Source organism: Ruditapes philippinarum, unplaced genomic scaffold (genome assembly GCF_026571515.1).
Source record: "Ruditapes philippinarum isolate M1 unplaced genomic scaffold, ASM2657151v2 ctg2017_1_1_1_1, whole genome shotgun sequence".
In the NCBI taxonomy this organism is placed as follows: Eukaryota; Metazoa; Mollusca; class Bivalvia; order Venerida; family Veneridae; genus Ruditapes; species Ruditapes philippinarum.
This window is the reverse complement of record NW_026853450.1, coordinates 126644-140688: the sequence shown is the minus strand read 5'-3', so window position 1 is coordinate 140688 and position 14045 is coordinate 126644. Positions and strand designations below refer to the sequence as shown.

Genomic DNA, 14045 nt, shown 5'->3' with positions numbered 1-14045 from the left:
GGGGCAATATAAAATGAGATGAGCAAATTTTAGTATGACTGTCACAAGGATGCTAATATCAGGGAAATCTGCCAAGCAGTTTCAAAGTAGATGATTGTTGACGCATGATGTCTGACGCTGGACCACCCCCCTTTTAAACTAATAGCTCACCCTAAACCTTCGGTTCTGGTGAGCTTATTATGGGCCTTGTAAAATGATCTCAATTTATGTTCCAAAAAACATGTATAAGCTTTCAAGTAAAACCTTCAGATTGATGTTCCACAAAAAAACTTTTTAATATTAGGATTTTTAAGTTTAAAAGGCCATTTTCTTGTCAAAATCCATGTTGGAGTTATGTATAGTGACCATCTTGAATCATCTCAAATAAGTATTTGAAGATATTCTTTGAATAGTCAACTTAAAAACAAAAATACTTACCAGGACGGATTGATTTTAGTCTAAAATACATGTATATATAATGTTGCTTTTTAATTTTTACCTGGAAACTTCCTTTACAGTCTGAGCATTTGTATAGAACCTCTTCCTTACAAGCACCTTTATCATCCTTAACTTGCAGAACATATCCGTAATTCTCAGCACTGTATGTTTCTAGAGGTTTATCCCAAGTAATGAGAAAGCTTCGGCTTGTAACATCTGTTATTTGTAAATTTTCTGGCTTCATGGACACTGAAAAAACAATAGCATGATAGTAATGCAAATCAGCCTATTTTACCAGCCTATTAAGAGGGATAACTGGTCCATGTCAACCAACAGCAATTTTCATATACCTAAATGGATCTGTAGTTTTTGGAATGAATATTTAGTTGACCAAACTCAATGCCAAGCTGAGATATCCAAAATTGTGTCAAAGATGGCCGCACATTCCCTAATTATTCTTGTATTTTTTTTTTTCAGTTTTGTAAATGAATTGAAATTTAACACTTTTTCTTTTAAACTACCACCTGCTATAAATTAAACTTTATTGCAATTTGTGTAGCTTTTGTCGTCTTATTTTAACAAAAGAAAAACATATGCAGCAAACTTGGTGTCTTTTCTTTATATGTCTTACTTCTTAATTTGTTTTTGTTTAAACGTTTAAACGGAAAAACCAGACAAATCTCTGTGTAGCTGGCAACACACAAACAATAGGGCCATTATGGCCCTAGATTGTTCATCTGATCCATCGAACTCATCCGAACAATTACCTAGACAAGCATTCAGACCAAGTTCATGACAGGTGAGTCAAAAAAGTGACCACTAGAGTGTTAAAATGGATTATCCATATTTGAGCAGTGTGACCTAGTTTTTTACCAGGTGAACCATATTCGAACTTGACCTAGAAATCATCAAAACAAACATTCAGACCAATTTCAAGGATACTTGGATCAAAACAGTAGCCACTAGAGTGTTAACAATATGTTTGTATTTTTAGCTCCGGTGACATAGTTTTTCATGCGAGATGACCCATGTTCGTATTCATCCGAGCAATTACCTATCCTGACCAAGGTTGATGATAATTGAGTCAAAAATGTGACCACTAGAGTGTTAACAAGCTTTTCCATATTTTGGTGGTGTGACCTAGTTTTTCATCCGAGATGTTCCATATTCGGACTTGATCTAGAAATTATCAAAACAAACTTTCAGACCAATTAACTGGATATTTTGATCAAAACGGTAGCCACTAGAGTGTTAATAAGATTTTTCAATTTTTAGCTCCGGTGACTTAGCTTTTCATCCGAGATGACCCATGTTCGAACTCATCCGAGCAACGACCGAGACAAGCATCCTGACCAATTTGATGATAATTGAATAGAACACGTGACTTCACTTCTAGAATTTTTACAAGATTTTTCCATATTTGAGCAGTGTGACCTAGTTTTTAACCCCAGGTGACCCATATTCGAACTTACCTAGAAATCATCAAAACAAACTTTCAGACCAATTTACAGGATATTTGGAACAAAACAGTAGCCACTAGAGTGTTAACAAGATTTTTCTATCTTTTATTTATAGTTCTTTCTATTCGACATCTTTCTTGTTGGGTGGTTCCAGTATTCCTCAATTGAATACTGTTGAATCACTCTTAGGATATGTGGCCTGCATTTTAAATTTGTCTTTTGACGTCATATCTGTGATATGCAGGCTTCATTACCTCAGATCCCCTTTCAAAATTCCATTTTATTTAGTTCCGCCCATTGTTTTCTCGTTTAGGGCACACGCAATTTTTTACTTGGAGACCATATGCCCCTTTTCATGGGATGGCACTAAAGTGTCACATTGAAGGTTCCATGATAACCGCCATATGAACACATCTGCGGATGTTTCAAGATTCTAAATTTTACCAGTTAATGTTAAATGTTGAATTCTGCTTAAGCCGGTGATGGGGGGCGTGGACGGTAGTTTGCACTTGACAGTACCGCCATGAACAGACTCAATCAAACCGAGCCTGCAACATTTTCAATTTTGTCGTGTTGGGCGTTCTTTAGGGATTCTTATTTCTCCCTATTTTAGCTCCTGTTACCTAGTTTTTCATCCGAGATGACCCATGTTCGAACTAATCCGAGCAATTATCTAGACAAGCATCCTGACCAAGATTGGTGACAATTGAGTCAACAATGTGACTGCTAGAGTGTTAAAAAGATTTTTCCATTTTTAGCTCCTGTGACCTAGTTTTTCATCCGAGTTGACCCATGTTCGAAATAACCTAGACAAGCATCCTGACCAAGTTTGATGATGATTGAGTCAACCATGTGACCGCTACATTGTTAACAAGATTTTTCTATTTTTAGCTCCGGTGACCTAGTTTTTCATCCGAGATGACCCATGTTCGAACTCATCCGAGCAACGACCGAGACAAGCATCCTGACCAATTTGATGATAATTGAATAGAACACGTGACTTCACTTCTAGAATTTTAACAAGATTTTTCCATATTTGAGCAGTGTGACCTAGTTTTTAACCCCAGGTGACCCATATTCGAACTTACCTAGAAATCATCAAAACAAACTTTCAGACCAATTTACAGGATATTTGGAACAAAACAGTAGCCACTAGAGTGTTAACAATATTTTTCTATCTTTTATTTATAGTTCTTTCTATTCGACATCTTTCTTGTTGGGTGGTTCCAGTATTCCTCAATTGAATACTGTTGAATCACTCTTAGGATATGTGGCCTGCATTTTAAATTTGTCTTTTGACGTCATATCTTTGATATGCAGGCTTCATAACCTCAGATCCCCTTTCAAAATTCCATTTTATTCAGTTCCGCCCCTTGTTTTCTCGTTTAGGGCACACGCAATTTTTTACTTGGAGACCATATGCCCCTTTTCATGGGATGGCACTAAAGTGTCACATTGAAGGTTCCATGATAACCGCCATATGAACACATCTGCGGATGTTTCAAGATTATATATTTTACCAGTTAATGTTAAATGTTGAATTCTGCTTAAGCCGGTGATGGGGGGCGTGGACGGTAGTTTGCACTTGACAGTACCGCCATGAACAGACTCAATCAAACCGAGCCTGCAACATTTTCAATTTTGTCGTGTTGGGCGTTCTTTAGGGATTCTTATTTCTCTCTATTTTAGCTCCTGTTACCTAGTTTTTCATCCGAGATGACCCATGTTCGAACTAATCCGAGCAATTATCTAGACAAGCATCCTGACCAAGATTGATGACAATTGAGTCAACAATGTGACTGCTAGAGTGTTGAAAAGATTTTTCCATTTTTAGCTCCTGTGACCTAGTTTTTCATCCGAGTTGACCCATGTTCGAAATAACCTAGACAAGCATCCTGACCAAGTTTGAGATGATTGAGTCAACCATGTGACCGCTACATTGTTAACAAGATTTTTCTATTTTTAGCTCCGGTGACCTAGTTTTTCATCCGAGATGACCCATGTTCGAACTCATTCAAGCTATAACCTAGACAAGCATCCTGACAAAGTTTCATGATGAGTGAGGCAAAAATGTGACCACTAGAGTGTCAACAATGTTTTTCTATTTTTAGCTCTTTAGCTCCGGTGACCTAGTTTTTCATCCGAGATGACCCATGTTCGCACTCATCCAATCTATCACCTAGACAAGCATCCTGACAAAGTTTAATGATAATTGAGGCAAAAATGGGACCGCTAGAGTGTTAACAAGGTTTTTTTTAGCTCCTGTGACCTAGTTTTTAATCCGAGATGACCCATGTTCGAACTTATCCGAGCTATCACCTAAACAAGCATCCTGACCATGTTTGATGATGATAGAGGCAAAAATGTGACCGCTAGAGTGTTAACAAGGTTTTTCTATTTTTAGCTCCTGTGGCCTAGTTTGTCATCCGAGTTGACCCATGTTCGAACTCATTTGAGCTATCATCTAGACAAGCATCCTGACCATGTTTGATGATGATAGAGGCAAAAATGTGACGCTATAGTGTCTGGACGGACGACGGACATTCAACGATCCTAAAAGCTCACCCTGAGCAAGCTCAGGTGAGCTTAAAAAACACCTTTTTTATTCAAGGGCAATAACTAATCAAAGCACAGAAGGCGCTAAATTTGCTTGAGTCTCAGGATGTTAAAAGGACAGAGACAAAGATATCTATGAAGGTGAAGGATGTGAGATTATAAACAAATTTGTTTGTAAAGTGTCACCAAATTCTGTTTCCAGTGTTACAACTATAGTAAATTGGCTATAAAACTAATTGCAACAATGATATTCAATTCAATGTATAAAAAACACACAAAAAAACAAACATGAGTAACCTGAACTGGGATTTGAAATCCTGACCTCTCCTTTTCTAAAGCGACCTTTTAAACCCCTAGACCAAGGGGAGTCATAAGATAACAGTCTGAATAATACCAGATTATTCTTAATTAGAGTTTGAATCTCTCATTTATTTCGATATATTTTGTTCACGGTAAACCTGTTGTTTAACACTAAAGTAAATAATCATGAAGCTGAATATAAGTATGTATATCTATATGAATAACACAATATTAGATATCTTCGACCTATCGGGAAATATTTTTTCGTTACGAAAATTAATGCGCCTGTCATTTGACAATCTTTACGCAGTGATCTCCCCTTAATATTTCGGCGTTTATGTACACATGAAGGGAAGTAACCACTTCGAGGAGTTTGCACTACTTTCGGCATTTGCAAATAAGAACATCAGGGTCTGAAATTTCGCTACAATTATTTGTTTGGTCTGACGACCCAAACAAATAAAAATCATTCAAGCAAAAAAGTTGTGTATTATGTAATAGTTATAGAATATATAAGCTTGTATCAGCGCATTGGGCGACAACAAGGGTCAATATTAGGAAATTAATCGAGACGGAACGTCGAGAGTAATTTCCATGATTGACCCTTTCGTCGCCCCATGCGCTGATATCAGCAGGTGAAGTCCGAGTATTTATTCTGTAACTGTTTTATCGCATGACCATCACGACAGTTTTCTTGGGGATTTACGCTCTCTCATAATATTTGCTTTATTTAAACATAAATATTTTAAGAAATGTCCACAGAAATATACCTATAGATGCCGTTGAAGGAACTGGATATAAATAACCATTTGACGAGGTAAGTTGACGCATTTTTTTCTGAATGCGAAATATTTATCATTCCAGCTCATTTTCAAAATATAATCTAGGAAATATTGTTGATAAGAGTCCCGGTGTATAAATTAGAGGAATATCTTGTACGCGTACTTTTTTAAAACTAACGACAATGTATATATTGATACTTCCATCTATTAATAATTATGCTAGAATATTATGTTCATACGTGTATTGATTTACTGAGTGGCTTACTGGTCAGAAAATCCTGCAAAACGAAGGCATTGTTTAAAGCAAAAAGTGAATAATTTGATCATTGTTTCAGATTTTTCCTCGAGGTCAGAATGCAGAAAATGGCGATTACGTTATACTGGAGTCAACATCTTTATAATAACTGCATTTTCAAGTTTAAAAAAAAAAGATCAAAATGATATGTAAATATTTAAAAAAAAATTCTGTCAGCTGTGAAAAGTTTTGGTTTGCTCTTTTTCAGGTAAACTCACTTCAAGGCGTGGACGGTAACTTGCACTTTCCAGTACCGTCCATGAACAGGCTCAATCAAACCGAGCCTGCAACATTTTCAATTTTGCCGTGTTGGGCTTTCTTTAGGGATTTTGTATTTATCTATTTTATTATTTGAAATAAGATAATAAACTGGGTATGCGCGAGAAAGTGTACAGATGCCTCATTTAGAGCACCCCAAAGCGTACTGATACCTCATTCAGAGCATCCCAAAGTTTTCCAATACTGAAATTTAGAGAACGCCGATCTTCAAAGGAAATTTGTGGCGGTCATGCGATAAGCACAAGTACTTGACATACCAATCAAAGTTTCATTGCAATTGCATCAGTGGTACGAGAAGTAGTCCGGACGGACTATATTAACACTCTTTTCATTCAAGGGCCATAACTGGGACAAAAAACATTCAAGCGGAAAGCCTTTGTACTTGACCTAACAATCTATCCATAAAGTTTCACTGAAATTGCATTAATGGTATTGGAGGAGTAGTCCAGACAAAGTTTTAACTAGAAATGTGTCCATAGGACGCGGATGCCCCCAAACTCCACCGATTTGTCAATCTTATGTCTCTAGGTCAATTTTGTTTTGGATACAAAGTTGAAAACTTAAAATCTTTTATTAAGTAAAGGGCATATACTACAAAATTTTATACTGAATAATTCCATAAGAAAACCCTAAGGTACATAAGTACACATGCTGAGCAACATTCTTGTAAACTTTCAGGCCTACTGGTCAAATACTTTTTGAGTTACGTGCAACACTAGATGAATATTGTAAATTTTTACTAAGTCAAAAGCAATAACTCTAAAAATACTAAAAATATCCACACAAAAATACCCAGGTGCACAAGTACACATGCTGAGCAATATTCCTGTAAGGTTTCATGACTCTATGTCGAATACTATTTATTTACATCAGTGAAATACACAAGTTGAAAATTGGAAATTTTTACTAATTCAAGGGCAATAACTCTAAAAATACTAAATATATCCACACAAAAAAGCCAGGTGTACAACAGTTACTTCACAGCTAATCAACATTCCTGTAAGGTTTCATGAATCTTGGTCAAATACTTTTTTATTTTGACAATAACTCTAAAAATACTAAAAATATTCACATGAAAATACCCAGGTGCACAACTTCACATGCTGATTAACATTCCTGTAAAGTTTCATGACTCTTGGTCAAATATTTTTTGAGTTACGTGCGACACAAGATGAAAATTGCAAATTTTTACTAATTCAAGGGCAATAACTCTAAAAATACTAAATATATCCACACAAAAAAGCCAGGTGTACACAGTTACTTCACAGCTAATCAACATTCCTGTAAGGTTTCATGAATCTAGGTCAAATACTTTTTTATTTTGACAATAACTCTAAAACTATTAAGTATATCCACATGAAAATACCCAAGTGCACAACTTCACATGCTGATCAACATTCCTGTAAGGTTTTATAACTCAAGGTCAATTACTTTTTGAGCTACATTCGACACAAAAAGAGAACGGACGGACGGACGAATGGACGGACGGACAAGGGTAAATCTTAATGCCCCCTCCCCCTATAGTGGGGGCACAAAATGCCCCCCCTTCCTATAGTGGGTGCACAAAAATATCAAGAAATGTTAAACGATACATATAATATTTATATTAAATTACATTACTCTAATCAGTTTGGTGTATGTTAACACCTGCATGATGTGCGATTATTTGCTATTTTGAATGAAGGTGTGACATTTGGCAAAATCTGTTCCGATCCGAGAGGTTAATTTTAGAGTAAAATTAATAACAAAAATTGAAAAAATCGTCCGGAATTCGAAGTAGACAGGTTCCGGATCCGAATGGTTTTATACTATTGAAAATAGAACGAATAAAATCGGGACCGGACACTTCTTTCGGATAAAAAAGGATTCCGGATAAGAAGGGTTCGGATTAGCAAGGCTCCACTGTAAATAGTTTCCAAGACAATGTGCTGAAATAATTCGGACATTTAGGGCCCTTGTGACCTTGACCTTAAACCTAGTAAACCATAAATCAATAGGGGTCATCTACTACCTAGAACAATCACAATGTGAAACATGAAGACCACTTTGGCATTTAAGGCCACTGTTACCTTACATTTGAACTAGTTACCCCAAAATCGATAGGGGTTTGAAATTTGAAGACTTTGTGTTGAATAGTTTTCAAGATAAATAGTTTTCAAGATAATCAGCGGAAACCATTTCTGCCATTTAAGGCCCCCGTGACCTTGACCTTTGATCTAGTGACCCCAAGATCAATATGGGTTATCAAGAATGTTAATCACTATGTGAATATGAAGACTTTGTGATAAATAGCTTTCAAATAATCAGCAGAAAATATTCTGATATTTAAGGCCGCTGTGACCTTGACCTTTGACCTTATGACAACAAAATCAATAGGGATCATCCATTAGTTATGATCAATCATTGTGTGAAATATGTAAACATTGTTATGAATAGTTTTAAATATAATCAGCGGAAACCAGTCTGACATTTAAGGCCCCCTGTGACCTTGACCTTTGACCAAGTGATCCCATGATCAATATATGTCATCTTCTAGTAGTGACCAATCATTTTATGAAATATGACAACTTTGTGATAAATAGTTTTCAAATAATCAGCGAAAACCATGTGGTTTACCGACGGGATCCTGTAAAGTTTTAATGAAATTGCATAAATGGTATAAGAGGAGAAGTCCAGATTAACTTTAAAAATAAAATAATTAAATGGCCATAACTTAAAAATCATAATCAAAATAACGCAAAATCATTAAACTGGAAAATGTGGTGTAACAAAATAAGTAATAAATATTTGTGTGTTTAAATATAGAGTATCTTATCAAGAACCCTTATGTTTAGCAGTTAATTTTGCTTATTTATGTAAAAAATAGAAATGTGTCCATAGAACACAGGTGCCCCCTCACTCTACTATTTTGTCTGTTTTATGACTCTAGGTAAAATTTCATTTGGCTACGCTTGACACAAGTTGAAAACTAAAAATCTTTTACTTAGTCATGGGCAAAAATTTAACAAATACTAAATAAATCCACTAGACCCTAAGGTACCTAAGTACACATACTGACCAACATTCTTTAAAACCTTCAGGTCAAATACATTTTGAGCTATGCATGAACAAGTTAAAAATTGCAAATTTATACTGAGTCAAGGGCAATAACTGTCATTAAACTGAACAAATTCAAAATGCAAACTCCCAGGTGCACAGTTTCACAGTGATGTTGATTATTGTTCCTGTAAAATTGGTTGATTCTAACTCAAGCACTCAAGGAACACATAACACGGTTTTTACTAAGTCAAGGGCAATAACACTAACAAAACTGAAAAAATCCAAATGCAAAACCCCATGTGCACAGCTTCACAGTGATAGTATTCATTATTCCTGTAAAGTTGGTTGATTCCAACTCAAGCACTAAATGAACAATGGAATGGTTATTACTAACACAAGGGCAATTACTTATCAAATACTGAATAAATCAACAATCATCCCTCACAGGTGCACAACAACACATGTCAACTAACATCCTGTAAAGTTTAATGACCATAGGTCAAATACCTTTTCAGCTATGTGCCACAAAAGTTGAGAATTGCAAATCTCTACTAAGTCAAAGGCAATAACTCTACAAATACTGAATAAATCCACAATAAAATCTTTAGGTGCACAACTTCACATGCTGACAAACATAACAGTAAAGTTTTATGACTAGGTAAAATTCTTTTTGAGTCATGTGCCACACAAGTTGAGAATTGCAATTTTTAACTTAGTCAAAGGCAATAACTCTACAAATACTAAATAAATACACAGAAATACAAAGGTGCATAACTAACATTCCTTTCAAATATAGAAAAGCAGAATCCCTAAAGAAAGTCCAACACGTCAAAATTGAAAATGTTGCAGGCTCGGTTTGACTGAGCCTGTTCATGGACGGTACTGGAAAGTGCAAGTTACCGTCCACGCCCCCCTAGCACCGCCTTTAGCAAAATTCAACATATAACACGAAAATGGTGAAATTTTGAATTTAGAAACATCCGCAGATGTGTTCATACGGCGGTCATCATGGAAACTTCAATGTGACACGTCGGTGCCATTCCATGAAAAGCGGCGTATGATCCCCAAGTAAAAGAATGCTTGTGCCCTAAACTAGAAAACAATGGGCGGAACTAAATAAAATGGAATTTTGAAAGGGGATCTGTGGTTATGAAGCCTGCATATCACAGATAAGACGCCAAAAAGACAAATTTAAAAAGCAGGCAACATATCCTAAGGGTGATTATACAGTATTCAAGTAGGAATACTGGAACCACCCAAATAGAAAATAGAAACTAAACTTACCACATAACATGTATACACAACAATTATGTCGTGCTGAACGATCTTTAAGGTTTCAAGTTTCGTGACTCAAGGTCAAAAACTTTTTAAGCTACGTGTGAAACAAAATGTGAACAGAAGGACAGATGGACAGACGCACTTACACAAGAACCAGTTGAACCGGGTGATCCTCCCGGAATAGGTTTGGACACAGAAAAGTATACCTCTTGTAGTGTTAAAGTACTGTTCCGGATAAAGTTGAAAAAATGAAAAAAGGTCAATAACTCCAAAATCAGGCAGGGCAGAGTTATGGTTCTTTTGCATTGCCATTCTAACCAATGAGATCTATCTACCTATAAAGTTTCATGCTGATATCTCTTATAGTTTTAAAGTTTAATGTCCCGGAGAAATTTCAAAGTATAAAAGAACCAAAAGGCAATAACTCCAAAATAAGGCAAGGCAGAGTTATGGTTCTTTTGCACTGTACTTCTACTCAATGAGATCTATCTACCTACAAAGTTTCATGTTGATATCTCTTATAGTTTCAGAATTATGTCCCGGACAAATTTGACAGCGTAAAATTGAACAAAGGGCAATAACTTGGTATCCCTCATAGTTTTAGAGTTATGTACCAGACAAAGTTCAAAGTGTGACAAGAACTGTTGGAGGAGAGTAAGGCTCGACTATTCGAAAAAGTTGTCACAAGGGTGTTTTATTGAGTATAATAATGCTTACCTATGAATACATAAAATTGACCGAAAAGGTACAAGGGCTTGTTATTAAGATGTTTTTTCAAGTAAATCACTGCTTTATTATCATGAATGCATAAAATTGTCCCGAAAAAGGCACAAACCCTTCAGTAGTTATGGAGATAACAGCTTACAAGCAAAACTTCACCATGAATTTCTAAGTTTAAAAAAGGGAGAAAAATCAGCCTAAATACAAGATAGAATTATTGATCTTGGTCAGTGACCTACAATTATGACCCTAAATGCATATGTGAAGTTTTAAATAAATATCTTTAATAGTTATTGTGATATGTAAAACTTGCATGTAAACATTAACCAAGAGACTAAGTAGAAAAGGGGAGATAAATCAGCCTAAATGCAAGATACAGTTATGGAACTTGGTCGGTGACATACAATTATGACCCTTCATACATATATGAAGTTTCAAATCAAAATCTATGATAGTTATTGAGATATGTAAAATTTACATGTAAACATTAACCAAGAGACTAAGTTAAAAAGGGGAGATAAATCAGCCTAAATACATGACACAGATATGAGTGAGTGATCATTATGTATAACCACAAATATACATATGAAGTTTCAAGTTTGTATCTTTAATAGTTTCAGAGATATGCAAAACTTGCAAGTTAAACTTAACTAAGAAAAGGAGATTTTTTAGTACAAAAGGGAGCATAATTCAGTCAAAATAATGGCAGAGTAATGAATCTTGAGATGTGACCTTCAATTATGACCCTAAGTACATGTGTAAAGTTTCAAGTAAATATCTTCGAAGACCTCTAACCTTTAACCAAAATTTCTAAGTTTCAAAGGGGCAAATAATTCTGCGGATATTGCAGGCAGAGTTATGCAACTTTGCAAACTGATGCACATTGTTACTTTAAAAGGTATTGTAAATTTCAATTGAATATCTCAAACAACAATTGAGATATTTGACTTTATAACAAAAACTTTAACCAAAATTAAAAAGGGGCATAATTCTGTAAATATTATAGGCAGAGTTATCAAACTTGTCAATCTGATGCACATTGTTACTATAAATAAGAATTGTAAGTTTCAATTGAATATCTCAAGCAATAATTGAGATATTTAACTTTACGTGGGTAAATCTAAATGCCTCCCCCTAAAGTGGGGGCACAACAATTAATATTAAAGAAAAGATGTGTAAAAAGTTATTTTATTGGCATTAAAGACGTAAATACTTGCATTTGATTCTACATTATGTATCGTTGCGTTTCATATGCAAAGCCTTAATAATGGCCGTGTTTTCACTACGGTATTTACATCTTAACTCTGGTATTTTCGATTAAGGTAAAGGCTCTCATGTAGCATTACAATTTGGATGTTTTGACAAATTCACATATACGGTATGTATGAAATGAATTGCTATCAACTTCAAGCAACAACAGTAACAACATCGGACACGGTGCATAGCTTGTAACTTTCGGTAATAAAAGATTATTAAAGAACACACAAAGCGTAATTATCATGATTTTCTAAATACACGCATGACTGTTGACATTTTTCACAAGTCGACCGGTCAGCTAGTGGATCTGCGCCAATTAGTTTGGCTTCGAATAATAATTAGTCTGGCTTCGAGAGATAGGTGTGAAATTCTTTCATAATTGTATAATCAAGGCTGAAATTTTACTTCGATACATAGGCGGTATTCGGATAATGCATTTCGAATAATACGCCCGTATTGATATTGTTTTATATAGAGATAAAAATGGGACCGCCTATCTACTTCAAATAATGCAAAGGGTTGTCGAATAACTGGAGTCGGATTGTATTAGAATATTTAGGAATTTGGCTGCCATCTTTGACGCTATCTTGGATTTCTTATCTTGGCATCAGACTTGAGGCAAATAAATATTTATTCTGGAAACTACAGACCTAGACGAACAATTTGGTATATTACTTGCTGTTGGCTGACATTATAAGACCACTTCGATGTCACTTAACTCTATGGATTTGCAGCACTAATATATATAGGTCAAACAAGTGTCTACCTAGAATTTCATCAAATTAAGGAACAACAAGAATCTAGGGAAAAGAGGTTATTTAAACATCTAGCCTATTTTTTTTAAAGATACTCCTTATAATATGGTCAAGTTACCTCACTAATTATATATCATGTAATAACTTTATGTCTCAGATGCCAGTGTATGTGCTGTTTTTTATATTTTTTAATATATACATATATTTTTTTAAAGAATTCAGGCAGGTTTTTTATCTGTAAAACGTCTTTGAAAACTAGAATTTAAAGTAAAAAGTTTACATTTATATATATTTTAAACAACATGTATGGTGTTTTTATATAAATTGGTTAACAAAGATGTATTCTTATTTTAACACTTTGTACATGTATACTTACTCTTAGCTCTAGTTTTGCAAGATGATGACACCTGGTCATAATTTGTTGAAATATATCCTTCATTTTCTGTATATAACCGAAATATATAGTTGGTTCCTAAAAGAAGCAATAATCTATAAGTTATATTTGGTAGAATTTATATCTTACGTTATGTATTAAATGAAAAGCAAAAACTTATCAATTATAAAAACAATTATGAACTTAAAAACGTTTACATTATATCATGCATGACAGTATGTTGATAATGTCATAGTTACCTGGTTCAAGATTTCCAACCACTTTTTGTGTTTCAGTTCCTGTAGTTTTATCACGGAACAGTACTTTGTTACTGGTAGTATTTATTACATCAATATGATATCTCACTAAATCACCATTAGGTAGAGAAGGCGCATCCCAATCAAGTGTTATAGCACTGTCTTTAGGAGATTGACAAACACCATTACGTGGTGCCTCTGAAACTGTAATTTAATAAAACAGAAATTGTGAAAATATTTTTTATTTCTGGAACAATATTTCACTTGTTATGACTGT

The 14045-nt window shown here is 34.8% G+C and overlaps 1 protein-coding gene across 1 annotated transcript in view; it reads right to left on the bottom strand.

Annotated features, from left to right (window-relative positions):
• Positions 1-478: 478 nt before the first annotated feature.
• Positions 479-14045, bottom strand: part of LOC132736895 (tenascin-like) — a gene marked incomplete at its 3' end in the record, with an annotated part of 90554 nt that continues 76987 nt past the window's right edge. The window contains exons 15-17 of the mRNA XM_060724109.1: positions 13772-13972; positions 13515-13610; positions 479-666 (exon numbers count right to left, since the gene is read on the bottom strand). Coding sequence (XP_060580092.1) covers positions 479-666; positions 13515-13610; positions 13772-13972 — 485 coding nt within the window. The remainder of the gene's footprint in view (positions 667-13514; positions 13611-13771; positions 13973-14045) is intronic.